Source organism: Hemiscyllium ocellatum, chromosome 1 (assembly GCF_020745735.1).
Source record: "Hemiscyllium ocellatum isolate sHemOce1 chromosome 1, sHemOce1.pat.X.cur, whole genome shotgun sequence".
NCBI lineage: Eukaryota > Metazoa > Chordata > Chondrichthyes > Orectolobiformes > Hemiscylliidae > Hemiscyllium > Hemiscyllium ocellatum.
In genome coordinates, this window is record NC_083401.1 from 166,762,308 (window position 1) to 166,788,520 (window position 26,213).

At 41.4% G+C, this 26,213-nt stretch overlaps 1 protein-coding gene across 1 annotated transcript in view; it reads right to left on the reverse strand.

Moving 5' to 3' along the window:
• Positions 1-26,213, reverse strand: part of dchs2 (dachsous cadherin-related 2) — a 173,345-nt gene that overhangs the window by 9,609 nt on the left and 137,523 nt on the right. The window contains 2 exon segments of the mRNA XM_060831034.1: positions 325-379; positions 22,827-25,234. Coding sequence (XP_060687017.1) covers positions 325-379; positions 22,827-25,234 — 2,463 coding nt within the window.

Consider the following 26,213-nt stretch of genomic DNA (forward strand, 5'->3'; position numbering starts at 1 on the left):
GTCTGGTCGGCATGGACGGGTTGGGCTGAAGGGTTTGTTTCCAAGCCTAACATCTCTGTGATTCTATGACTCTATTTGTTGAAATATACATTTGTTTATAATAAATGAAGCAATTTTTCTGATAATGATGAAACCTGGTGTGAATTAAACCTATCCTGATCAAATTGGTTATATTGGTTGCTTAATTGAGTAATTAAGCACTTGGAGTACTGCGGCTCAATTATGGGTACACCTTTCCTAACTGAGGACTGATAGTGCCCAAATTCCCTTCTTTTACTCCATACATTAGCTGACAGTGTTAAAGAGTTGAAGTAGGATTCTTACTGGGCTTCCACGGGTTAGTTTTGGGAAGAATGGTTCCTTGGCTAAGGACCCTGGTCTAGTTTCAGAATGAGAGGCTGGTCATCATGGTTTGAGATGAAGGAACTTCTTTCCTCTGACAGTGTTGAAGCTTTGACATTCTTTATCTGGAGGGCTGTCCCAGGTGACTGTTACTGATTATATTCAAGGCAGAAATCAATAGATTCCTCGCTGTTAATCAGCTCAAAGAATATGGACAGTGCAGGAAAATGGCATTGAGTTGTTCAGTCAATATGATCAACTTGCATGGTGGCAAGTAGTCTACTCTGCTCCTAGGTTATACGCACATGACCTTTCATGAGGTCACTTGAGGGGTAGTGTGTAAGTGGGATATTGGTGGGAGCAAACCTTGAAACACCAGATGAATCTCTGACTGTGTTTGGACAGGTTAGAATAAAATCAGTCCGAGTTCACTTGCCAACCACACTGCGACTTTTTCTTATGTGATATAAGTTGTTGCTCCCTCTTTTGAAATTCGGTATTCTTATGTGTGTCCTGATGAGTGCAAGTCGAAAAGCCACATTGCTCATCTTCTGTGCTGTCTGCGTGTCTGATGTACTCTAGATCCCAGCACAACATCCCCTGGAAAGACAACGGGTGGGTGTGCACAAGTAATGCATTGACAGTTATCAATGAGAAAGCCAGCTGAGCTTATTTGTACTCACTTTTAATGCAAACAAATCATGCAATCTTAACTAATTGTGGCCTAGACATTTCTTCAAGCTCAAAAATGGGCGTGCAGCATGTATATCACAAAAAACCATTCAAGTAGAAACAAAGATCAGATGAAATCCATTGTAATGAATTGAGGGTATAGTCCATCCTCTTGTTGGCTGGATACCTGTTGCAGACGGTGGGAAATCGATCTTTACCAAAACCATGCCAAGGTTGTCAATGCCTCTTAACAGGAAGATATACGATTGAAGGGAACCATCAGAAGAGTTAAAAGGACTGTAGAAAATCCAGAGGGAAACAGGGATTTTTGGATAGTGTTGGATAGTGTTTGGTTCAAGTAGTGGACACGTAGTGGAAAATGTTATTCACCCTGGAGAACATTGTTCAGGCAACATTGCTGCCATGAGTGGGAAGAGCTACTGAGAATGAACCTACCTGTAATGACATGCCTTCACCACCAATAAATGCTCAATTGTGTCATACGCTTGGACAAAATAGGAGCAGTAATAGACCATTCAGCCCCCAAAGTGGAACCATGGCTGATCTATATATGTTTCAATTTCCACATCCCCACCTACCCCCTCAATGCTCGATTCCCTTCCTAACAAGACTCAATCCACCATGATCTTAAATTTATTTATTGACGCTGCCTCCATTGATTTCCAAGGGAAATGACACACTCCTCAGAGAGAAAAGGTATTTCCTCTTATTTCTGCCCTGGAAGGGTGAACTAAGATTGCTCCCCGGTTTCAGGCTGGCCCATAGTGGAAACTGCTTTTAGTAAGTGGTTTCCGTTTCTGTCTCTCCTGTCACAATGAATCTTGAACTTCACAATCTTATGGAGAATAAATTGCACTGATGCAAGGTTTGCATCACAAACTTGAGGTTTACTGGAATAAACCAATCCTAACACCCTGATATACACAGAAACACATTCTCTACGCAGGTTTAAATGTCACGACATCTCAATTGGTTTGTCTGTTTAAATTCCTGCACAATTTAACCTTAGTCCTCTTAAAGTAACACACATAGTCACTTGCAGGTTAAAACAAAGTTCACTGAAAAACCATAGGCAAAAGAAAATCTCATGCTCCTTCCCTAAATTTTAGTAAATTCATAACCAAACCCCCTGGATTTGGTTATTACCTCTCGGTTACTTTAAACTCACAGTCCCAATGCCCCTCAGATTTAGCTGAAAATTTACAGTCTGTTACATGGGGGGGGGTCTTCCAGTCAGAACTGTCGACCGACAAACCGTGTCGATTGTTCCGGAATCACTTTCATTGCTCCAGTGCCAAGCCTTTACTCTTGTCCTTTTCATGACGATCCTTATCGAAATATCACAAAGACATTTCCTGAGGCCGTGCTGCTGGATGATCAATGCTTGGAATCCTCTTCTGATCTTTCAAGTTAAGTTCTGAATAGACCTTCTCGGTGCTGATGTTGGTTCCAGAACTGAAAACAATCTGCAGTATGACACTATGGTAATGTAGCGCTGGCTCCAAAGCTGATCTTTATGTCCAAAGTTTCTCTTACTGTATGACAGGGATGGGTGGATGCTCTCTGTGTGGCAATGGTCTCCTCCATGTCTAGTCCTTTTAATACTGGTCACTGCACAATAGGAAGGATGTGGAAGCTTTGGAAAGTATTCAGAGATTTACTCGGATGTTGCCTGGTATGGAGGGAAGGTCTTACAAGAAAAGGTTGAGGTACTTGAGGCTGTTTTCATTAGAGAGATGACAGTTGAAAGATGACTTAACTGAGACATACAAGATAATCAGAGCATTAGATAGGGTGGACAGGGAGAGTCTTTTTTCTCGAATGGTGATGGCCAGCACGAGGGGACATAGCTTCAAATTGAGGGACCATAGATATAGGACAGATGCCAGAGTAGTAGGGGTGTGGAACACACTGCCTGCAACTGTAGTAGACTCGCCAACTTTATGAGTATTTATATGGTCTTTGCATAGGCGTATGGATGAGAATGGAATAATGTAGGTTAGATGGACTTCAGATTGGTTTCACAGGTCGGCACAACATCGAGGGCTGAAGGGCCTGTAATGCACTGGAATGTGCTCTGTTCTATGTTTTACGTTCTCCTGTTGGTGTGATTGTGATGTTGGGATGTCTGAGATTAACTCTCCTATGCCTCTGTGTGTCTGTGTTGAGACCTGGCTTTCATTTACAACACTTGTGCCTGTGAGGATTGGTGGTTTTCCTATTGTATTTCATCAAGTCTGGATAAATTCCAGTTCGAGGGAATTTGAATCCCACATCCCCCACCACCTTCTACCTCTCATGTATATCTTCCACAGAATGTTGCTACTGGCAAGTCTCAACCATATCACTGCCCAAACATTAGAGCGTATTACTGGAGCCCTTCTATAGCCTGTTTTGCCAGGTGGCTTTCCATTTCAGTTTGAATGATCCATCTTAAGGAATATAATGTCATAAACATTTGTGCCATCCCTAGCATGTGTGAAGCAACTCAACTCTGTAAGGGGATTGCAACATTGAAACCAATATCTCACCAAGATGGGGAGTTATTTCCCTGACCTCCCGTGTCTCCCTTCCTGAACATAATAGTGTTTTTGTGACAACTCCACTTCCTTGAGCAGCTTTGCAAACTGTCCAAGTAAAGGTAAAGTATCATATCAAAGATATCATCTTCTTGGAGATTGGGGCAGACATTGCCAACTGTGTAGTTTATTGGGTGAACTAGGTTGAATCCTGGATGGGGCATCACATTGCTGCTAACACAATACGTCCCATTGCCCTCATATACCACCTGAGATTGGCTCTGGGCCATTGTGCCCTAAGGGCAAATGTGAATCATGGACCACCCAATGCAAACCCATAAATTGATTGAACAGTCTCAACCAAATGATCCAACCCCACCTGCATCCACTTTCCTGATACCCTTTTAAAGCCATTGGAGACATGGACCCCTCGACCAAAAGCCAAAATTGCTGGAAAAACTCAGCAGGTACAGAAGTGTCTGTGCATTGAAATCAAAGTTAACATTTTGTGTCTAGTGACCTTTCTTCAGGACTATTCTGAGGAAGGGCCACTGGACCCGAAACAGTAACTCTGACTTCTCTGCACAGATGCTGCCAGACCTGCTGAGATTTTCCAGCATCTTCTGTTTTTGTTTCTGATTTACAGCATCCTCATTTTTTTCGGTTTTTATGGATCTCCCCAACTTGACTACATAGGAGGGGCATTCTGGTGTCACACTGGTACCCATTTCAAATGCCTCCAACATGGTCCAGCTGGTGATGAGGCACCAGCCAATGTCACTAGCTCATCACTGGCATCCTGAGACCCACACCCACGACAGCCTGATTATTTTGGGTACAAGCATTTGGTACTGGGCATGGAAGCCAACAACAGCCTGCACAGCTTCATGGGATACTTATGGGTGCTCATAGCCCTCACATGCTACCTCTTCATGCATACACCAGATTGGAATCAGCACTAACCCAATCAGAGATCTGGCTGCCATTATGAGACACTTAACATCTTCAGTTCAGGACCTTGGGATTGTCGGAAAGGGTCCCCTCCCTCTGTACAGGACTAGTTCGGTAGAATTTATGGAGTTTGGAGAATCTGGCTCACAGCTGGTCCATTTCAGGTGTAAAGTCTGCCATTGCTATTTGAAAGTCCCCTTTTATAGTTACATCCTGAGACACCAACACACATACATAAACTCCTCACTTCTCTCCTCAACACTTGCCCCAACACAATTTCAATCCCTGCTTTGTTCCTACAATGTGTTACAACACAGAGATCGAACCCCTCTATTATTTAAAACCAAAAGCCCAGAGAAGCTCATTACTGCCACCAGCCTCTCGAGATGTACTCTTGACATTCCAGACAAATTTGACTTCCATCTTCCATTTATACCTTGTGGGCTGTGACATGTAAATTTGGACAGAACACCAATACTTGACCAAGATTGTACAAGTGCGGTAGGATATTATGTGCAATTTGAAACCAACCAATCAACCCGTGCAGATATGTGACTGCCATATGGCTGCCCCCTTGTTGTGCCACACATATTATGTATCATCCAGCTCCATCCATACAACTGTAAACTCATGATGACCGGCAGTGGTGCCTGAATTGTCAGTGCTAAGAACCGCACCTTGCCCTGTCTCATCTGGGCTGCCTTAGGGTTCACCTTAAACCGTGTCTCCTTCAATATCTCCAACAGCTAATCCAATAGTGAGCCTGAGACCAGGAGCGGGTTGTCCATGTCCTGCACTAGCTCTTTAGAACTTCAGCCAAGCATAACACGGGAAGCTCAGATTGAAGTTACAGAATTCCAGGTTGTCACAGTGAGAGCGCAAGCTGATGGTTACAAGCCTTAGTGCTAATTAGAATTTCCAGCAAACTGCTCTCCTCAGTACAACTACTGCGGTGCCAGCCAGGGGATTGGTCGTGATTATGTGGTAAACTATCCCGTTGCCTTTTCTCAAGACAACAGCATACTGTCGCCAACACTGTCAGCCTGGCATTTCCTTTGCTAGCGCATGTCAGCCAAACAAGCCACGCAGCAGTTATCCATGTTGAGACGGTAAAGACCAGAGCTACTTGAGATCTTCTGTAAGGCCATCGGTTTCCCTTTGAATCAGATTTGATTCCCTCACCCGATGAGTGTTGTGGGGTCTGACTCCAGTAAGTTTATTCACTACTCCTTTTGTTACCCTATGGTACATTCTCTGGTTCTTGGTAATCACATTTCTCTCTTATACAGATGTACCATCTTCTCAGATTCTTGCAAGTGGCTGCCAACATCACTGTTACAATAGAAAGCACATTCCGATCTTATAACTCTCACAGTTAAAGTCATCGGTTCTCCATCAGCCATACGCTAGCCATTGGGATCATACATGTCGGAGCACTGGGACAGGCAAAGACACAGTGAAAACAGATACGAAAGAGTATGGTTCAAATTGATTCTTTGACTTTTGTAAGGAATATTGGATGGTTTGATGCATAAAGTTGCTTTTGAATGCTTGTTTTGTGGCAGCTTTATTTCAGTACGTGGCCAACAGGCTGCAGTAGTGGGCAGTAAAATATAAACATTAAAACAAAGAAATAAGACCAAACATAGATCATACAGCCCTTTGCAGCTCCTCCACTGTTCAATATGTTCATGGCTGACTATCTGCCTCAGTGCCCCTGCTTTCTTCTCATACCCTTTGATTCCTTTAGCACTGAGCTATATCAGGGTCTTTCTTGGAAACATTCAACGTTTTGGCCTTAACTGCTTTCTGTGGCAGAGAATTCCACCGGCTCACCCACTCTCTGGATGAAGAAATGTCTCCTCATTGCAGTAGAGGGACCACCTGGGAATCAAGAACCAGGTTTGTGTTCACCTATGAAACTGTCAGATGGGCCAATCATGGTCATCCCGTCCAGAAAGGGGATGTGTTGGTGTTTCCTTCCTTCCTCCTTCTCCTGTCCTTTCACTGCCAGTCCTTCCTCCTCTTGTCCTCAGCTGTTTGTCATGAGCCGAGTGGTTTGGCTTGTGCCATACACTGCTGAGTATTGGGTCACCTTGGGATCCATCTGAAAGTGGAAGGGGGGGGGGGTGATTGAAAAACCTCAATGGTTTGCTCAATGACACGTGGTCACGTGGTCAAATGGCTTTCACTAGAGGGAAGCTTGAGGATTGGCTAATAGCTACACCCTCAATTTATCCTGGTGGTTCCAATTTTGATGATACAGCAAAAGGTCACAGAATAAAGCAATCATAACTGTGACAGGGTTAGTGACAGCAGACCTGCATAAGGCATTGTGTGTGGTCATACATGTGTTGGATCAAGGGGTAAATCCCTTCCAATTGCAATGCATCTCTTAATGTGTATGTGGCGTCCATGTGGCCCAGTAATAATGTCACTAATAATCTACAGACCTACCTGAATGCTCTGTGAAACATAGATTTTCAAATTCAATTAATAAACCTAAACATAAAGCTAGTCTTAGTAATGGTGACCATTAATCACTGACTGATGCAAAACCTAACTGATTTACTAAAATCTCAGGAAGGAAATCTGCCATTCATAGCTGGTCTGACCTAATTGTGATCCAGACCCACGGCAACATGGTTGACTCTAAACTGCCTTCAGAAATAGCCCAGCAAGCTGCTCAATTCCTGGGCATTAAATACTGGCCTTGTCAGTGACGCCCACATCCCTGGGGGAAAAAAAAAAGCAAAGTCTTGGCGAAGCCACTTTGTTTCCGTCCGAGAGAGATTCTGGAAAGTATACACTAGGCAAACCCTCACGTGAACCAACAGACAGTGAACTAGGAAATGCCAGAGGTATCACCTTCCTCTAGCCCTGAGGGAGCCAGGAACAAAACAAGCTCACAGTCACAGTCACCTCTATTGCAATTGGCAATGCCATCATTGCCTAACATCAGGTTGCAGCCGTGACTGCAGTCGGTAGCAACGTTCAGTCAGAATCCTCTTAATAAAACAGGGGAATTACACACAGAGATTCAGACAGCAGAAATTCTCTCTAAAGAGGCAGTGTATATATCCACAGAGAACCCTTTTCCTTCTCGTCCCTCTTCTTATCCTCCTGAGTCACCTCGGTTCATACTCCCTTGTCATGTGCAGGCAGAGAGGATCGAAGTTATAGATTGCAAGGGTCATTTGGTTTGCATTTGCAGTGCTGATTTGCATGCTGCCAAGTAATAAAATCAGAGACAGATGGTGGCCTGAACAACCTGAAAAGTGTCTTAACATTTAATTGTTCCGTGTCCCAGGTTTCATGAGAGCTATCTGGCAGATCTGCAATATTCCCAAGTGCAAGAAAATAAAATAAAGAGCTAAAAATGGAAATAATTCAAGAATCTGTCAAACGTCTAAAGAAAACAAATATGTAGGTAAAGTGAACACTAGAAATAAATAGACTCGCAACAAGTTTGCGAAATTAGGCAGGGAAGGCGACTTCAGCTGCAGCTGCAACAACAACCTTTTATAATGTCCCATTGTCAGAGATGAAAGTGAGAATTACACTTCGGGTGAGCTTTACAATTCACCCTGGAGGGCAGATAAAGGTTAAATAGCTATTCATTAGCATCTCTTAGTGAAACGAATTGCTTGATTGCCATTATTATTTGTGCAAACACTGTCATAGAAAAGTTTGAGAGATTTTACATTTCAATTAAACGTTATGTAACCAAATCCATTAATTTTGTTGTTGCAAGTGTTCATTAAGTGATTCATAAATAGTTAGAAAGTCAAAAGTAGTTTTTGTGAAGGATCGATAAAGTCGCACATTTAGGTTAGATTCCCTACAGCGTAGAAACAGGCCCTTCGGCCCAACAAGTCCACACCGACCTGCCGAACAGTAACCCACCCAGACCCATTTCCCTCTGACTAATGCATTATGGGCAATTTAGCATGGTGAAAAAGTGCACACAATAAATGGTGTTCTTTTTCAGGAAAAAAGGGGGAGGCAGGCAGGTGCTGATGTATGTAAGTGTTACCCTTGACCCAGTGGTGGACAGACACCCGCCATGTACAAGACATGCAGCAGGGGTAGCAAAAATTCTCCAAAAGGTAGCACATATGGGGCCATTCACTAACAGTACTGACGACACATAGTATAGTGGCCTATGTGAACTCAACAGCCTTTATAATGACGTCACTGCGGCAGATCAGGTTAGAGAAAATCCTGAATGCATCACATATAATTTTTACACATGAAGGAATTAACATGGCTGATAACATGGGAGAAGGAGAGCCAAATATGTGTGAGGAAAGGGCACAGAGAGACATCAAGGTTAGGGCAGATTTACAGGCAATTTCATTAGTAGACCCAGAAGAAGTGCTGTTCACAGATGGTTGCTGTTACAGACATCCCACTTAGCTTTAATGTCCATTAGAAGCTCAGTAAACTCTATCACAGGGTTCACCCCGTAGGAGCTAACAACAGGGCAGCAGTTCCCGGGACCAGGAGCTGGAATACAGATGTCAGAGGGAGGAGCCTCTATAAGGTACCAACCTTATTATGACCAACTAACAGCTTTGGTGTCAGCTTTTTCTAAACAGGTTGGATCAGAAAAGGGGGACCTACAGAGCCAGGCGCCATCCACCACAGACTGGGTCCTGCTGAAGGTGATCAAACGGAAGTGGTCGGAGCCACGGTGGGCAGGACCTTACAAGGTGGTGGAAAGGACATCTCATGCGGTCAGACTACAGGGGAAAGGAGACAGCTGGTACCATTGGAGCCAGTGTGCAGATACAAAACCGCCAATGAGAACTCTAGAACAAATAAGAACAGAAAAAGAGTAGAAGGGTCTTAAACACAGACACAATCAATTATTTCCATAAAAGTTAAAAGTTATGTCCCTCGTTGGTATGACGATTGTGTTCGTGTTGTGTGGATGTTGTTGTATCCCCTGTATTAGATCTTTGTTGAACAGGGTAATCATTACAGCAATTGAAGGGAAGGCTCCCCCGCCCTACCAGATGTCACAGATGGAGGCGGAAACCATGGCTCTGGCAAGAGGGGAAGGTTATGCATCGGAGAGCGAATGTGATGCATAAAACTGGTTTGTTGGTCTCATTTTCATGAGACCAAACAGGGGACTTGTAAATATATGGCTTTTACGCAGAATAGATTGCAGACTGCGCGTGGGGGTGTCCTCGGCATTCAGAGGTCACGTGATGCTCAGATGTGCGTGCAGAAGAGGATCACGTGATGCTTCTTGGCACGGTCGGGGGTCACGTGGTCGGCCGTTTCGCGCCCCGAAGGAGGTCACGTGGTGCTCCGTTTCACGGACAAAGGAAGGCCACGTGGGGTCGGACATCCGGGGATGCAAGGAGGCGGAGAATGGCGTCAGATCAACAGCCAATCAGAAGACAATTCTACCTCAGTAATTGCATGTTTTTTTATTGTATGAAAGACTGGGTCAGGGGCAGGAATAGGTCTTTTTCTTTGTGAACTGACTCACTTTGTAGTTTGTCAGTGACAGAAAGGTTTAGACCCAGAACTCTGTATACTTTATCCACTTACTGCTAGAATAAAACTAAGAATGTAAGATTGAATATCTTCTCCTATTGCTTTATTTAAAGAACACGCAGGACTGGGCTCACACACAGAAGAAAGTAAGTTGGTAGATTGAGCCTAAGTCCAACAATGGTCAATTAATCTAACCTGCATATCTTTGGACTGTGGGAGGAAACCGGAGCACCCGGAGGAAACCCACGCAGACACGGGGAGAATGTGCAAACTCCACACAGAGAGTCACTCGGTTCCCTGGCGCTTTGAGGCAGCAGTGCTAACTACTGAGCCAGATGTGATGGGTACCTGACATAAATAAGGAACTTGCCTATGTACAGTACTTTTACAACCTCAGAATAATCTGTGTCAGTTTGCATTTAGCATAGAACCAATTTACCAACAGTAAGGTCCCCCAAATAGCAATGAGATAAATTGGTACATAATGTGTTTTAGTTAACTTTGGTTGCAAGATAAATGTTGACCAGGATGCCCGACTCTACTTCAAATAATGCACTTGTTTTTATCACCGAACAAAGCAGACGGTTTCAAAATCTCATTCCAAAGCAGAACGTGTGGAACTGTACTGTGCTAAGCTGTCAGTCAGGATTAAATACTCATCCATGAAGGGCTTATGCCCGAAATGTCGAATTTCCTGTTCCTTGGATGCTGCCTGACCTGCTGCGCTTTAACCAGCAACACATTTTCAGCTCTGATCTCCAGCATCTGCAGACCTCACTTTTTACCATGTTTCCATGTAATACAACAGTGTCAATTTTTTAAAACTACTTGATTGGCTGTAAAATGTTTTGGGACATTCTGTGGCTTTGAAAGGTGCTACACAAATGCAAGTCCTTTTCTTTCTCGAATCTTTCCTCATGACCATGGAACTTTGACTTTGATAAATGTAAAATGCAATTGCACCTACTTTGTAGATATTGCATGTGCATGTGATCAATAAGCATATATGGAGAGTAATGCATTTCTGAAAATTAATACAGTAAATGTACAGGATATAGAGATGTTATAAAATTTGATGGTCTCCTTCATGCACGGTTCCTTCCCTCAGTGGATTAGTAGGATTGTTTTTATTACTGTGGTCATGTACGATAGTACAAATTGATCTTTATTACAACAACTCAAGCTAAATTAAGGCCTGGTATGAGTGTGATGAACTTTTGCAGTTAATCGCATTGGGCCATGATGTTGTAATTGCTGACCTGCTAAAATTGCTTAATTGTTGATATTTAGCTGCAGGTGTTAAAGAAAATTACCACCCTGTTAAAGCTGTGTGGAAAAATATGAACCGCTCAGCAAAGTTTATGCACAAACTCACACATCATCTGCATGGTGTTAGCTGGGCATTTAAATCATCAGCAGGATAGTTATCAAGCCCAGTGTTCTTTTAGTGTAACATTTGTATTTAATTGCCTACAAAAAGCTTTTTAGTTATTGCCTTGCAATTTAAGTTTTATATCCAATTTGATTAACTTTAAACACAGTAGTTAGACGTATTTTCCATGGTTATTGTGGAGTACTGTTCTCATTATGTGTTTTAGTTCTGTGCCAAAGAACATTTAACCAACCTGTGTGTCCAATCCTTTGAGCCCATGCTCAAAAAAATTCGTATATCTGCCAACATTTCAATCTTAGCAGGAGACTCTTGATATTAACATTGTTCTTTGGTCGAAATTCCACTCAGCTACCATAAAGAATAATAATGTAAAAGTCTTGAAACCTAGAATTTGCGGATTTCATACTTTCAAGTCTTGAATAAATAATTCAAAGATGTAGAATGGTGCCATCATGTGTTTGATACTGGTAATAGCATCACTACAACATCTGGTGAATGAGCTCTGTAAACTGAATTTTCAATTACCTGTGGGAATTGTTCCCCCAAATTTACTGTTTCTTTATTCATTAATCTAGCCATCCTCATTGGTTTTTACTTAGCAGCAGATGCAGAAAGAAAAGCAGCCTTGTTACACAGTAAAATTATGTTCATCTTAGACTCCAAATCTCAAACAACGATTCAGTCACTGAAATAAATACAATTACCAAATGTCAGGGACCAGTAAAAATAAACACTTTGAACAGAGGGAGGGACCAAAATGGTCATAACAACTGCAACAACAAACTATAAATACTGAAAAATATATGTAAAATTCAGATAAGTAGTTTCACAGGGATATAAACAATATCAGCACAATAAACACAAAGGCATAAAATAGACAGGAGGGGTTGGAGACAGGGTGAGGGGATTACCAATTTTAGCGAAATGAAGATTTGTTTTGTTTCATTCTTTCTATCTCAAAAGCAGATGTCACTGCAGTAAAAGGTGTAATGATGGTTATCTTCAGAGAATAAAGGCATTTGACAATAGAATTTATCTCCACAAGCATCCACTCCCTCCACTACCAACACTCAGTAGCAGCAGTGTGGAATATCCACAAGATGCACTGCAGAAATTCACCAAAGATTCTCAGACAGCACCTTCCAAACCCACGACCACTTCCGTCTAGAAGGACAAGGACAATAGATACATGGGAACACCACCACCTTCAAGTTTCCTTCCAAGCCACTCAACGTCCTGACTTGGAAATATTTCGCCATTCCTTCACTGTCACTGAGTCAAAAATCCTGGTTTTCCTGCCCTAATGCCATTGTGGGTCAACCCACAGCAGGTAAACTGCAGCGATTCGAGAAGGCAGCTCACCACCACCTTCTTACGGGCACTAAAGATGAGCAATTAAAAAATGAGTTGGCCAGCATATAACACCCATATCCCACAAATGAATAAATAACAAGAAAAGAAAATTATAAAATGAACATACTGCCTATCATAGCCAATGGGACCGTGACCAAATTTGGGTTGGAGTCAAAGTTCAGCCAGGGTAAAGACAGGCCCTGACTTCTGTTCCCACTTTTTGGAGGGCTGCACAGCGTTGCGTGCAATCCCAGCTCCATAATTGTGACCTTTTAAAGGAAGAATTCCCATATTCGGTACAGGGGTGAAGGGCTGGGTTGAGAGTTGGGCCAGATACCCTGGGAAGACCGTAAGAGACTGTCCAGTTCATGAGATGGGCTGGGTGGAAAGTTTGTCTCGGGGCTCCAACATTACCAATAAGAAAAATTAACACTAGAAAACACCCCTTCTGCCCTGATCAGCCCATTTCCCTTTTCTGTGTCAGTCTAAGCCCCTGAGTTTAAACATAAAATAAATAAATCACAGTTTAGGATTTCAGACTATGAGGGGCATCTAATCATGAAAATAAGTGACTCAATTTCAAGTTTTACACAATTGTTTATGCTATATGTTTTGTTGGTCTAGATTTAAACTTTTCATGTGTGTAAATTAATAAACCATTAAATATTTTCATTTAAAAGCTTTTCATAATGAAAATCAGCTTATTGTAAGATTTACGTTTTAGTTTGATCATGATATTGTCATTGTACCATTGTCTATGGCATATACAAATTTAAAACTTTGATGCTTGTATTTTTACACTCTTTCTGTTAGAATAATCCATGTTTTTTTGTAATGTGATGTGGCCTCTTATGTTTTGGGATTCAGTATCTAGCCCTGTCCTGTTTTCATCACCCCTCATACTCCTTACACCACCTTATGGCTAATTGTCCAATGTTACTACTCCTCCTACCCTCTATGAGACCTGATGAAAGGCTTATGCCCGAAACGTCGACTCTCCTGATCCTCGGATGCTGCCTGACCTGCTGCGCTTGACCAGCACCACATTTTTCAACTCCAGCAACTACAGTCCTCACTTTATCCTACCCTCTATAAGACCATCAGGCTATAAACTGGAGGAGCTGAAATAGGCCATTTGGCCCATGAAGTCTATTCTGCCTAAGTCTGAGTCTGATCTGATCATCCTCAACTCCACTTTCTTGCCTTTTCCTTATAAAACCTTGATTCTCTAATAGTTATATATCTTTTCTTAGACACGGGGACCAAAAACTGCTCACAGTATTCTAGATGTATACTAACAGCTCATTGCACATGCCTCTCCCACCCCTAATGCCACCCAATGCCTATTTACACAACCCCATAACATCCATGTCACTGGGTGGCACTCTGCCTTGTCAGCTTGACACCTCAAATAGCACGCATCCTACGGTGGGTTTATGTGGACCGGAACTCTGAAAAAGTTAACAATGTTTCATTTTAAAAATTTAGACAATTTCTTCATCAGTTTACATGTATCAATGAGTTTATCCTCTTCACATCCACAAACGTGCCTTGTCATAATCCCATTAGGTGCTTCATCTCCATCTAAGTTCTCATGGGCAGATCAAATAAATTATACCTTATCCCTCCAAAAGATCATAGTCCAAAAGGTGTTGGTGCAGAAATAGACTATTCAACTCATCGAGTCTGTTCATCCATTCAATGTGGATTCATTGAACATTCATTCATTCAATCCTCAACTCCACCTTGCTGCCTTTTCCTTATAATCCTTGATTCACTCTTTAATTAAAAATCTTACTATCTCAGCCTCAAGCCTACTCAATGAGACTCTGTGGTAAAACATTCCACTGATTAATTACGCACTGAGAGAAGGAATCCCTCCTTATCTTTGTCCAACTCTGATATTATAAAGGTAAAGTTGCCGTCACCTTACCAGACTGTAAGGCTACTTTCTCATTATTGAGAGACGATTGGTGGTGGTATAACCTGAGGGTCAGCACGCCCCAGGCGAGGGGAGAGAGGCTGTGAAGGAAAATCCTTCATGGTAACTTCAATCAGCGTGGAAAATGACCCATGCTGTTGACATCACCCTGCAGTGCAAACCAGCCACTATCCAATTTAGCTAACCACAGCTAATTACTGTTTATTTTCTCCTTCTTCATTATTTTTAAGGTCATCATTTGTTAGCTTTTAAAGCTTTCCTTATCCTCTGATTCATCTGTAACTTCTGCCACTTTGTATTTTTTTTTTGCTGTCAATTTGATACTGTCTTTAACTTACTTTGTTAATCATTGTTGATTTATTCCCTTCCTAAAATTCTTCCTCCTCACAGGGATAGAAGCTTGCTATGAATCATAAACTTAAATCTTAAATTCTAAATGTCTGCCATTGCTACTTCTGCTAAACATCTTTTCCAATCCTCTCCAGAAAACTATGAGCTCATTCGTTGGTAATCGTCCTTATTTAAGTTAAGCACAGTTGTTTCCAACCTACGTTTCTCACTCTCAAACTGAATGCTAAATTCTACTGTGTCATAGTCACTGTTTCTTAAGAGACCTTTCACTCCATGATCATTTACTAACCAGCCTTATTGCATATTTCCAGATCCCTCAATCAATCCACAAGTTGCCCTTGAAACCATTCCAATTGCATTCTGTAATTTCTTTCTTAAGCCTCCCCCTGTTAATTTTACTTTCCTAATCTACATAATACATTAAGTCATCCATGAATAATATGCTGCCTTCTTTAACATGCCCTCATTATCTCCTGGTTTATTCTCTGCCTTACAATATAATTACAATTAGTGGCCTAAAGATTATATCACTAATGTCTATTTGATATGTCATAGAGTCATAGAGATGTACAGAATGGAAACAAACCCTTTGGCTCAACCAGTCCATGCTGACCAGATATCCCAACCAATCTAGTCCCACCTGCCAGCACCCGGCCCATATCCCTCCAAATCCTTCCTATTCATATACCCATCCAAATGCTTCTTAATTGTTGCAATTGTACCAGCCTCCACCACATCCTCTGGCAGCTCATTCCATACACGTACCACCTTCTGCGTGAAAACGTTGCCCCTTAGGTCTCTTTTATATCTTCCCCCTCTCACCCTAAACCTATGCCTTCTAGTTCTGGACTCCCCGACCCCAGGGAAAAGACTTCGCCTATTTATCCTATCCATGTCCCTCATAATTTTGCAAACCTGTATAAGGTCATCCCTCAGCTCTCTTGAAGAGGGCCATTTGACCCATCTTGCCTGTTTGGATACAAAGACACCCAGATACCCTTTCTAATTCCTGCACATGGCCCATAGCCCGGCAGGCTGTAGCACTTAAGATGCAGATTTTACCTGTTCTTATCCCCCCAAAACATCAAATTATGTCATTGGCTTTTAAGATTGTCAATATATTCAATTCAAACTGGATTGGAGTTTGCCACTTTTTGTGGTATAATTTAAACTGATTGGCCTAATTCAAATCTGTTTCTGTCTCCAGGCAACCAGCTACCCTAACTGCTGGACCAAAAGTTACATTATATTGTTTTTTGGAACACTTGATGTTGTCAGGTAGTTCTGTTGCTTTTAACTCTCTTAAAAGGTACTGTGTGCCCACATCTTCATAACACAACCCCACTCTCACCAATCTCGTAGCTACAATTATTTAGATCAGTAATATTCTAGTAATCTTTCCTGTATTTTCTCCAGAGCAATTACGTTCTTCCTGTGATGTGGTGACCAGAACTGCACACAATACTTTTGTTTTAAACAGTTTCATCATTATATCCCCACTTCTGTACCTCTGCCATCAGGAGAGCATTTCAGATGCCTCCTTTACAACCTTGTCTACCAGTACTGCCACCTTAATGGACCTGCGCACTTTCAGACGAGTTTCTGACTTTTTCTACCCCTCTCAGTATACTCCTGATTATTACACATTCTCTTTTACTAAATTCATTCTTGCATAATTATCAAAATTAAACTCCATCTGTTCACTCCACCAACCCATTTAAAGCATTTTGGAGCTTACAGCCATCCTCGACCTGGCCAATGTTTGCATCATCTGCAAATTTTCCAACTGCACTCCCACATTCAAGTCTAAATCACAAATGTATAAAACAAACAGCAGGGGTCCCAATACCAAGTCCTGCAGAACACCCATTGAAATGGCTTTTAATTTCTAAGGGAAGCTATCAATTGTTACGCTTTTCCTATTTATCATTTTATCTAAATGATGAGAGATCACAGAGCTCTGAGATGCAGAGAGTTTATTTTATTCATTCGTGGAGTGTGGGTGTGCCTGCCTGGCCAGCATTCATTGCCTGTCTATGGTTGCCCTTGAGAAGGTGGTGGTGAGCTGCTTTATTGAACCGCTGCTGTAGGTTTACTTACATTGCCTTTAGGCAGGGAATTCCAAGATCTTGACCTAGCGACAGTGAATGAATGGTGATATATTTCCAAAGTTAAAAATCACACAACACCAGGGATTTCCAAGTAAGGATAGTGAGCGGTTTGGAGGGAAACTTGCAGGTGTTGGTTTTCCCAAACAGCTGCTGCCTTTATCCTTCTAGGTAGAAGTGGCTGTGAGTTTCAAAACTGCCTTCTTTGGTGAATTTTTGCAGATAATCTACTGCTGATGAGCTGTGGTGATGGAGTGAAAGGATGTTTGTGGATATGATACTTCATGGGATCCAGAATCAATGCTGAGGACTTACGGGGCAACTCCTCCCAACTGTACATCCTTGTGCCACCACTTCTGCTGTCAGTGGGACAGAATATATCTATGGATGGTGATGGTGGTGTCTGAGACATTGTCTGTAAGGTATGATTCTGTGAATATGACTGTCAGGCTGTCACTTGACTAGTCTGAGAGACAGCTCCCCCAATTTTGGCACTAGCCCCTAGATGTTAGTAAGGAGGACTTTGCAGTGTCCACAAGGCTGTTTCTGCTGTTGTCTTTTCTAGTGCCAAGGTTGATTTGGGTGTTCTTGTGCAAGAATCACAAAACATTAGTATGCAGGTTCAAAAAGTAATTAGGTAACATTTTATTCACTTACTTATTACAAAGGGCATTGAATACAAAAATATTGAGGATTTGCTTCAATTTGAGAGGCATTGTGAGACCACATCTTGATACTGTACAGCTTTGCTTACCTCATTTAAGGAAGAATGTAAATGTGTTAAAGGCATTTCAGAAAAGATGTAATAAATTATACCTGGGTTGGATATGTTGTCTTATGAGGAAAGGTTTGATAGCCGAGGCTTGTATCCATTGGAGTTCCGAAGAGTGAGCAACAACCTGATTGAAACGTAAAATCCTGAAGGATGTTTCCAGGCTGGATGTGGGGAGGTTCCTTTCTCTTATGGGAGAATCTAGAACTGTGGGTCACTGTTCAAAAATCAAGACATCCTCATTTAAAACTGCGAGGGTCACACATCTCTGGAAAACCCTTCCTGAAAAGGCGGTAGAAGCAGAGTCCTTGAATTTTTTTTAAGGCAACGATACATGCTCATTCATCAGGGGTGGGTGGGAATGTGGATTTGAGGCTACAATCATATTGGCCATGATCTTATTGATTGGCAGAGCAATCTGAACTGCCTGTTCCTTATTTGTATGTCCGTTTGTATGTGTTAGTAGCTGATAACTGGGAAGGAGAGGCTATGTTATCAGGAACATTTGGACAGCCTGGTCCTGGATCCTTGGAGAGAAGAACAAGCAATAACCTTATTGATTCTGGCAGTACTTTGCAGAATGAATGCTGAAAGATGTTTCCCATTTCAATGATTCTAGAACTAAGTGGCACCATTTAAAAATAAGAATCTCCCTTGAAGATGGAAATTTCTTTTTCTCATAAGAACATGAGTCTTTGGAACCCTCTTACCCAGATAGCAACGAAGACAGGATCACTGAATATTCTTATGGTAAAAGTAGAGATTGTTGAATAACTCAGGAATAAAAGGTTTTAATTTGGAGATAGAGCTCATTTGGGGAGTTTGGTGGTTGGGCAGAGGAAGATGTGCAGGTTAGGTGAATTGGCCATGCTAAGCTGCCCATAGTGTTAGGTGCATTAGTTAGTGGTAAATATATGGTATGGGAATCAGTCTGGGTGGGTTACCCTTCGGAGGGTCGTTGTGGACTTGTTGGGCCGAAGGTCTTGTTTCCATTCTGTAGAGAGTCTAACAAAAAAAAGTTATGGAGCTATTAGACAGTGAATGCACACATGGCAGAAGCTGTTGTGATTGCAAAGCAAATGAACATTGAAGGAATGGAACCACTCCTGTTGATGAATTTGAAAGGGTGACTTGATTGCCATGAGGATCCAATTGATGATCCCTTACAGCTGGGGAAAGTGGAGCAAGTTCAGTTGCTGGTGCTGAAAACCATGGTGCTTGTTCCTGCAAGGCTTCATCTGTCACAAAAAGAACATACTACCCTGCTCTGGATGTTGCCATTTGTGATATACCATTGAGGTCTGCAAAAGATTATTGGAAGAAGCCAAAAGCATACACGTTCAAGGCCACAATAAGGTTGTGATTAGTGCAGTTGTGTGTGTCCAATTGCTTGGAAAGGCATAGGCTGAATCTTCAATGATGGATCAGTCTGAGAACATGACCTGTGCCTTGCCGCCCCTTTCCTCAAATCATACTCCTTTAATACTTTGGGACTCACTTTCCTGTTGAGGGTTTTGTCTCTCGTTGCAGTGAAGCTGAAATCTAACAGTCTCCTATTGTCAACTCCAGCTTTCCTTTTGTACACTCACATCCTATTGTGAGTGGTAGCTTTATTCTCTGATTTCTTCCCCTATAATAGCAGGCACTGATGACCTCTTTCAATACCCAAATGCTAAAAGCCAACTCTCTCCCCACCTGCACAGTTCCATATACTTCAGTTCCAAGACACAGATCATTTCTGCCACACTGACCTTCTTAAGAAGACTCTTCAGCTGGTCAGCATTAGAATTCATCTAATCTGATTGCTCCTAACAACATTTCAACTTCTCTTTAACAATCGGAAGTGACAATATTTCTGTTGAATAAAGGGAACTATGAAGCTATGAGGGAGGAGCTGGCCAAAGTTCAATGGTGCAATACCTTAGCAGGGATGACAGTGGAGGAACAATGGCAGATATTTCTGTGTATAATGCAGAAGATGCAGGATCAGTTCATTCCAAAAAGGAAGAAAGACCATAGGAGGAGGCATGGGTGGCCGTGGCTGATGAGGGAAGTTAAGAAACATATAAAGTTAAAAGAGAAAAAGTATAACACAGTAAAGATAAGTGGGAAAACTGAGGACTGGGAAGCTTTTAAAGAACAACAGAGGATTACTAAGAAGGAAATATGCAGAGAAAAAATGAGGTACGAAGGTAAACTGGCCAAAAATATAAAGGAGGATAGTAAAAGCTTTTTTAGGTATGTGAAAGGTAAAAAAATGGTTAAATGGTTAAAAAATGGGCCATTGAAGACAGAAACTGGGGAATATATTACGGGGAACAAAGAAATGGCAGAAAAATTGAATTGGTACTTCAGATCTGTGTTCACTGGGGAAGACACGAGCAATCTCTCAGAGGTAACAGTGGCTGAAGGACCTGAACTTAAGGGAATTTATATTTGCCTGGAATTGGTTTTGTAGAGACTGTTAGGTCTGAAGGTTGATAAGTCCCTGGGGCCTGATGGTCTACATCCCAGGGTACTGAGGGAGGTAGCTCAAGAAATCGTGGATGCATTGGTGATTATTTTCCAGCGTTCGATAGATTCGGGATCAGTTCCTGTGGATTGGATGGTGGCTAATGTTGTACCACTTTTTAAGAAAGGTGAGAGAGAGAAAGCAGGAAATTATAGACCAGTTAGTCTGACCTCAGTGGTGGGAAAGATGCTGGAGTCTATTATAAAGGATGAAATTACGGCACATCTGGATAGTAGTAACAGGATAGGACAGAGTCAGCATGGAGTTTTGAAGGGGAAATCATGCTTGACTATCTTCTGGAATGTTTTGAGGATGTAACTCTGAAGATGGAGGAGGGAGAGCCAGTAGATGTAGTGCACCTGGACTTACAAAAAGCTTTTGATAAAGTCCCACATAGGAGGTTAGTGAGCAAAATTAGGGCGCATGGTATTGGTGGCAAAGTACTAACTTGGATTGAAAGTTAGTTGGCTGACAGGAAATAAAGAGTAGTAATAAACGGCTCCATTTCAGAATGGCAGGCAGTGACCAGTGTGGTACCGCAGGGATCAAAGCTGGGACCGCAGCTTTTTACAATATATATTAATGATATAGAAGATGGTATTAATAATAACATTAGCAAATTTGCTGATGATACTAAGCTGGGTGGCAGGGTGAAACGTGAGGAGGATGTTAGGAGATTACAGGGTGACCTGGACAGGTTAGGTGAGCAGTCAGATGCATGACAGATGCAGTTTAATGTGGATAAATGTATGGTCATCCACTTTGGTGGCAAGAACAGGAAGGCAGAGTACTACCTAAATGGAATCAATTTAGGTAAAGGAGCAGTACAAAGAGATCTGGGTGTTCTTGTACACCAGTCAATGAAGGTAAGTATGCAGGTACAGCAGGTAGTGAAGAAGGCTAATAGCATGCTGGTCTTCATAACAAGAGGGATTGAGTATAGAAGCAAAGTGGTTCTTCTGCAGCTGTACAGGGCCCTGGTGAGACCACATCTGGAGTATTGTGTGCAGTTCTGGTCTCCAAATTTGAGGAATGACATTCTGAGGGAGTGCAGCGTAGGTTCACGAGGTCAATTTCTGGAATGGCAGGGCTACCTTACGCTGAAAGACTGGAGTGACTGGGCTTGTATACCCTTGAGTTTAGAAGACTGAGAGGGGATCTGATGGAGACATATAAGATTATTAAAGGATTGGACACTCTAGAGGCAGGAAACATGCTTCCGCTGATGGATGAGTGCCAAACCAGAGGACACAGCTTAAAAATACAGGGTAGACTATTTAGGACAGAGATGAGGAGAAACTTCTTCACCCACAGAATGGTGGCTGTGTGGAATGCTCTGCCCCAGAGGGCAGTGGAGGCCCAGTCTCTGGATTCATTTAAGAAAGAGTTGGATAGAGCTTTTAAGGATAGTGGAATCAAGGGTTATAGAGATAAGGCAGGAACAAGATGCTGATTAAGGATGATCAGCCATGATCATATTGAATGGTGGTACAGGCTCGAAGGGCGGAAGAGCCTACTCCTGCACCTAATGTCTAACTGTAATTTGCACCAATTGGGAAGCAAATGGGATTGGTTAACAGTCCACAGTGCATTGTCTCAAAACCATACACTGGCTGGCAACAATAAATTCAAGACCCACCTGCCTCCTTCCAGTCAATGGCAGAGCCTAACAATGTAAACCTCAGTTTCCAGGAATAGTAAAAATATCACCTCCAAAGAAGATTCTCTCTCATGTTGGTTAGGTGAAAATAATGGCAACATGAATAAGGTGCAAGATTCCTGGCATAAAGTACTACCAATTTGGTATCACAGACTTAGTTGAAAGTTTTATTGCTCTGCATGGTAATGTATTGTATGCATATATTGTAAAAAAGCAAATTATATAAATACACTTTCAGTTAATTGCAACAACTGTGTGACCATTTTATAGTAATGAAATTGCAATACAATTTGCATTATTTTGTTCGCTTCTTGGCAAACTTTGATACAACAGTTAAAACAGATGCAATGCTCAGTGAATGAAATTACTTTATAAAATAATTATTTAGCAATTTACCTCTGCAATTCCTACCAATTTAAATCTTCTCTTTCTGATGTAGGTATGATAATGCTTCATGTACAGAAATTAAATGTTATTTCACATATCTATACTCAATTTGACAGTGTAATCACATCAGTATTCTCTTCTAGTTTTTGCTTGTGTGAGGATTGCCTTAGGGTAAGTTCAGGTATCTCTGCACTTAAACCAGTAGAAGCTGAACGAGTTTGCACAGAAACAGATGGAGAGAAATTTGATGTAATTGCTGAAGTAGAACTGTATGTATTAGTAACAACAGGTAAGCTTGAATATTTCAGAGTTGATGGATTGAATTTTACTATTGGCAATTGCGGAGGGACAACCCTAATGCCTTGCTGAGCAATTGATGTTATCAGTGGGGGTGGGAGAGTAGATTTGGATTCATTTTTAATAACAGGTTTTAGTACATTTTCATCTTTCAGTTTTGCAATCTCAGTAAAGGCTGAGGCCAAAGGTTGGAACCCAGGTTTCCAGGTAAGTACATAATCATAATTGTAGCTGTTTTGTATTTGGTCCTGTATGGGAACAAGTGAATTAAAGGATTCTATCAATGAAGTCCGCCCATCCATGATAAAAATATGATTCTTAGCATTGTCCATCATGACACTATTTTTCTTAATACTTGGATTCTGAATATTTCTTGAAACATCATCATCAATAAAATCCACATTGAACCCTTCCTCTCCCCTTAGGTCCTTAAAATTATAAATGCTACCTACACTCTCTCTATTGATGACTGCATCAGTGGTATTGTTTTGACACAACTGACAAGATAAGCAGTATGATTCCTTGGAGTGCTCTAAATCTGGAATACTGTATGTCCAGCCAGGTTTACTTGATTCTGAAACTTGATTTCTACCATGCTGATTTGCACTGATCATCATAATTTCTCTGTCTTCAGCAGTTTGCCCATCTGCAACACATTGCCTGGAAGAACTAAATGACTTTGTCTTTACAGGAATGTCCACTAAGCTCAGCTGTTCTGGTGAATTAACAGGTGTTTTTCCTCGCTGTTTATCATTCACTTTCTGATGACCTGAAGATACTACTGGATGATTTAGATGATTGATAATTGTGGATATTATTGGAAGCTTTATATTCTGTTTTCCAAAACTTGAATTATTTTTATCTTTTGCTTTATATCTATACACTAGACCACCAAAGCACACAGAAAGGAGCAAGAAAATGACAAAAGAAACAGAGAGACTTAATGTGAGGTTGTCAGTTGACTTACCTATCAAGGCATCCAATGATTGAGAGATGTTAATAGCAACAGTACTAATGGCTGATTTGGAGCCCATTAAAGGACTACTAGCTTTAATCACCAAATCAATTACCTCTTCTCTCTTGTAACTGCCTCTAATATTGTGAACAGAACCAGAAACATAAATAACTCCACTTGTTTGGTTCAGCGAAAAGTAAGGGGAGGGCTTTAGAAATGAGAACTGCACAATTCCATCAAGTCCAGCATCTTTATCGACAGCAGTAACTTGGCCAGCTTTTTGTCCTACCTCCACAGGGTCAGGGAGAGTGAAATAGTACCGATCTTGGGTAAATGTGGGTTCATATTCATCAACACTTTGAATATGCACTTGAATTGTTGCAGTTGCTGATGCATTACCTTTATCCTTAGCCTGGACTACAAATATACATTTTTTTTGTTGCTCATAATCAATCAGCTGTTTGGTGTATATATCACCAGTAACTGGATCAATAATAAAATTATTCCAACTAGTATACATCGAATAGTCAGTTAAAGGCAATGTCAGGATAGAATATGTCAAATAACCGAAGGCACCATTATCATTATCAAAAGCATGAACTGCACACACTGATGTGTAGATAGGCTCATTTTCATTGACTGCGCAGTTCAGTGTAGGAAATACAAAATAAGGAACATTATCATTGTCATCCAATACATTAATATAAAGGACTGAAATAGCCATTTTTTGATTAGTAACACTACCATCAATTGCTTGGATAGTTAACATGAATTTTGACACTTGTTCATAGTCAAGAGGTAATTTTAATTCTATAAAACCCATTTTATGATCTAATCTAAAATATTCTTTTTCATTTCCAGATATTATATTGTACTTAATATCTGCATTTGCTCCCTGGTCTTGATCATAGGCTGAGACTTGAATAAGTTGATTTTTCACAGGGGTACTTTCTAGAACTTCAATATGGTAGTCCAAGCTGTTAAAAACTGGAGGATTATCATTGAAATCAAGCACAGTTATTGATACAATTGTAGTTGAACTAAGTGATGGGTTTCCTCGATCAGATGCACACACAACCAAACGATAGCTGTCAGTAAGTTCTCTGTCTAATACATTCTTTAATAACAGCTTACCTACCACACTATACTGATTCTCTCTTTTAATTACAGTGTTCTCAATGTGGAATTTGTTTTGTTCATTGCCTCCAATAATAATATAGTCAACATAAGCATTCTTACGTGTCCAATCTTGATCTAGTGTTGAAAACAATAACAGAATAATTCCTGTTGCTGCCTCTTCATTAACACTAATATTATAAACTGCTTGGGTAAACTGGGGAATATGGTTATTGATATCCTGAATTCGTATTTCCACTGATGTAATGCTTTTCAATGCAGGGTTTCCATCATCTTTAGCTTCAACAAGAAGTTGCACGACAGAGTTATAACTTGTGTAGTGTACAGTCCTCCTGGTAAATAGTGCACCTAAAAACAAGAAAAACAAAATTTTTACTCAGTAGAAAATAGTGATTTTTATGGCATGATCAGACTCAATACTGTCATGAGAACCTGGTCTGCAATTTTAGTTTAGAGAAATGAGCAAAACAACAGTGTTAGATTCTGTCCTGCCATATCTACTGGGGTGTGGCCAGCAAAGGCTCAGGTAGGTGTTTTCTTCACACAATATCTTTTCAAGAGAGCCAGGAAGAGCAAGAGGTTTCCATCTTTACATTTCACAGGGTTACACTGACTGTTGTTTGTCGCTGATATGGCTTCAGAGTCCCCTACAAACTCAATTAGAGTCATAGAATCATAGAGATGAACAGCATGGAAACAGACCCTTTGGTCCAACCAATCCATGCTGACCAGATATCCCAACCCAATCTAGTCCCACCTGCTAGCACCCGGCCCATATCCCTCCAAACTCTTCCTATTCATATACCCATCCGGATGCCTTTTAAATGTTGCAATTGTACCAGCCTCCACCACTTCCTCTGGCAGCTCATTCCATACACGTACCACCCTCTGTGTGAAAAGGTTGCCCCTTAGGTCTCTTTTATATCTTTCCCCTCTCACCCTAAACCTATGCTCTGTAGTTCTGGACTTCCCAACCCCAGGGAAAAGACTTTGTCTATTTATCCTATACATGCCCCTCAATTTTGTTAACCTCTATAAGGTCACCCCTCAGCCTCCGACGCTCCAAGGAAAACAGCCCAGCCAGTTCAGCCTCTCCCGACATCTCAAATCCTCCAACTCTGGCAACATGCTTGTTGTGGCAGCCTCCTGGTTTTTGAAGCTGGGAATGGAGTTGGGAAGGAATGTCTCGAATCTTTCTCTTCTTCATAACAACGTTTGGACAATGGCTTGAAACTGTAGCTGTCACCAACTGACTTCAATCCTTCCATTAGCCCTACACTAGGTTGGGCCGGGGAACAAATGACCTGTTCCCCTCCTTTCCCTGACT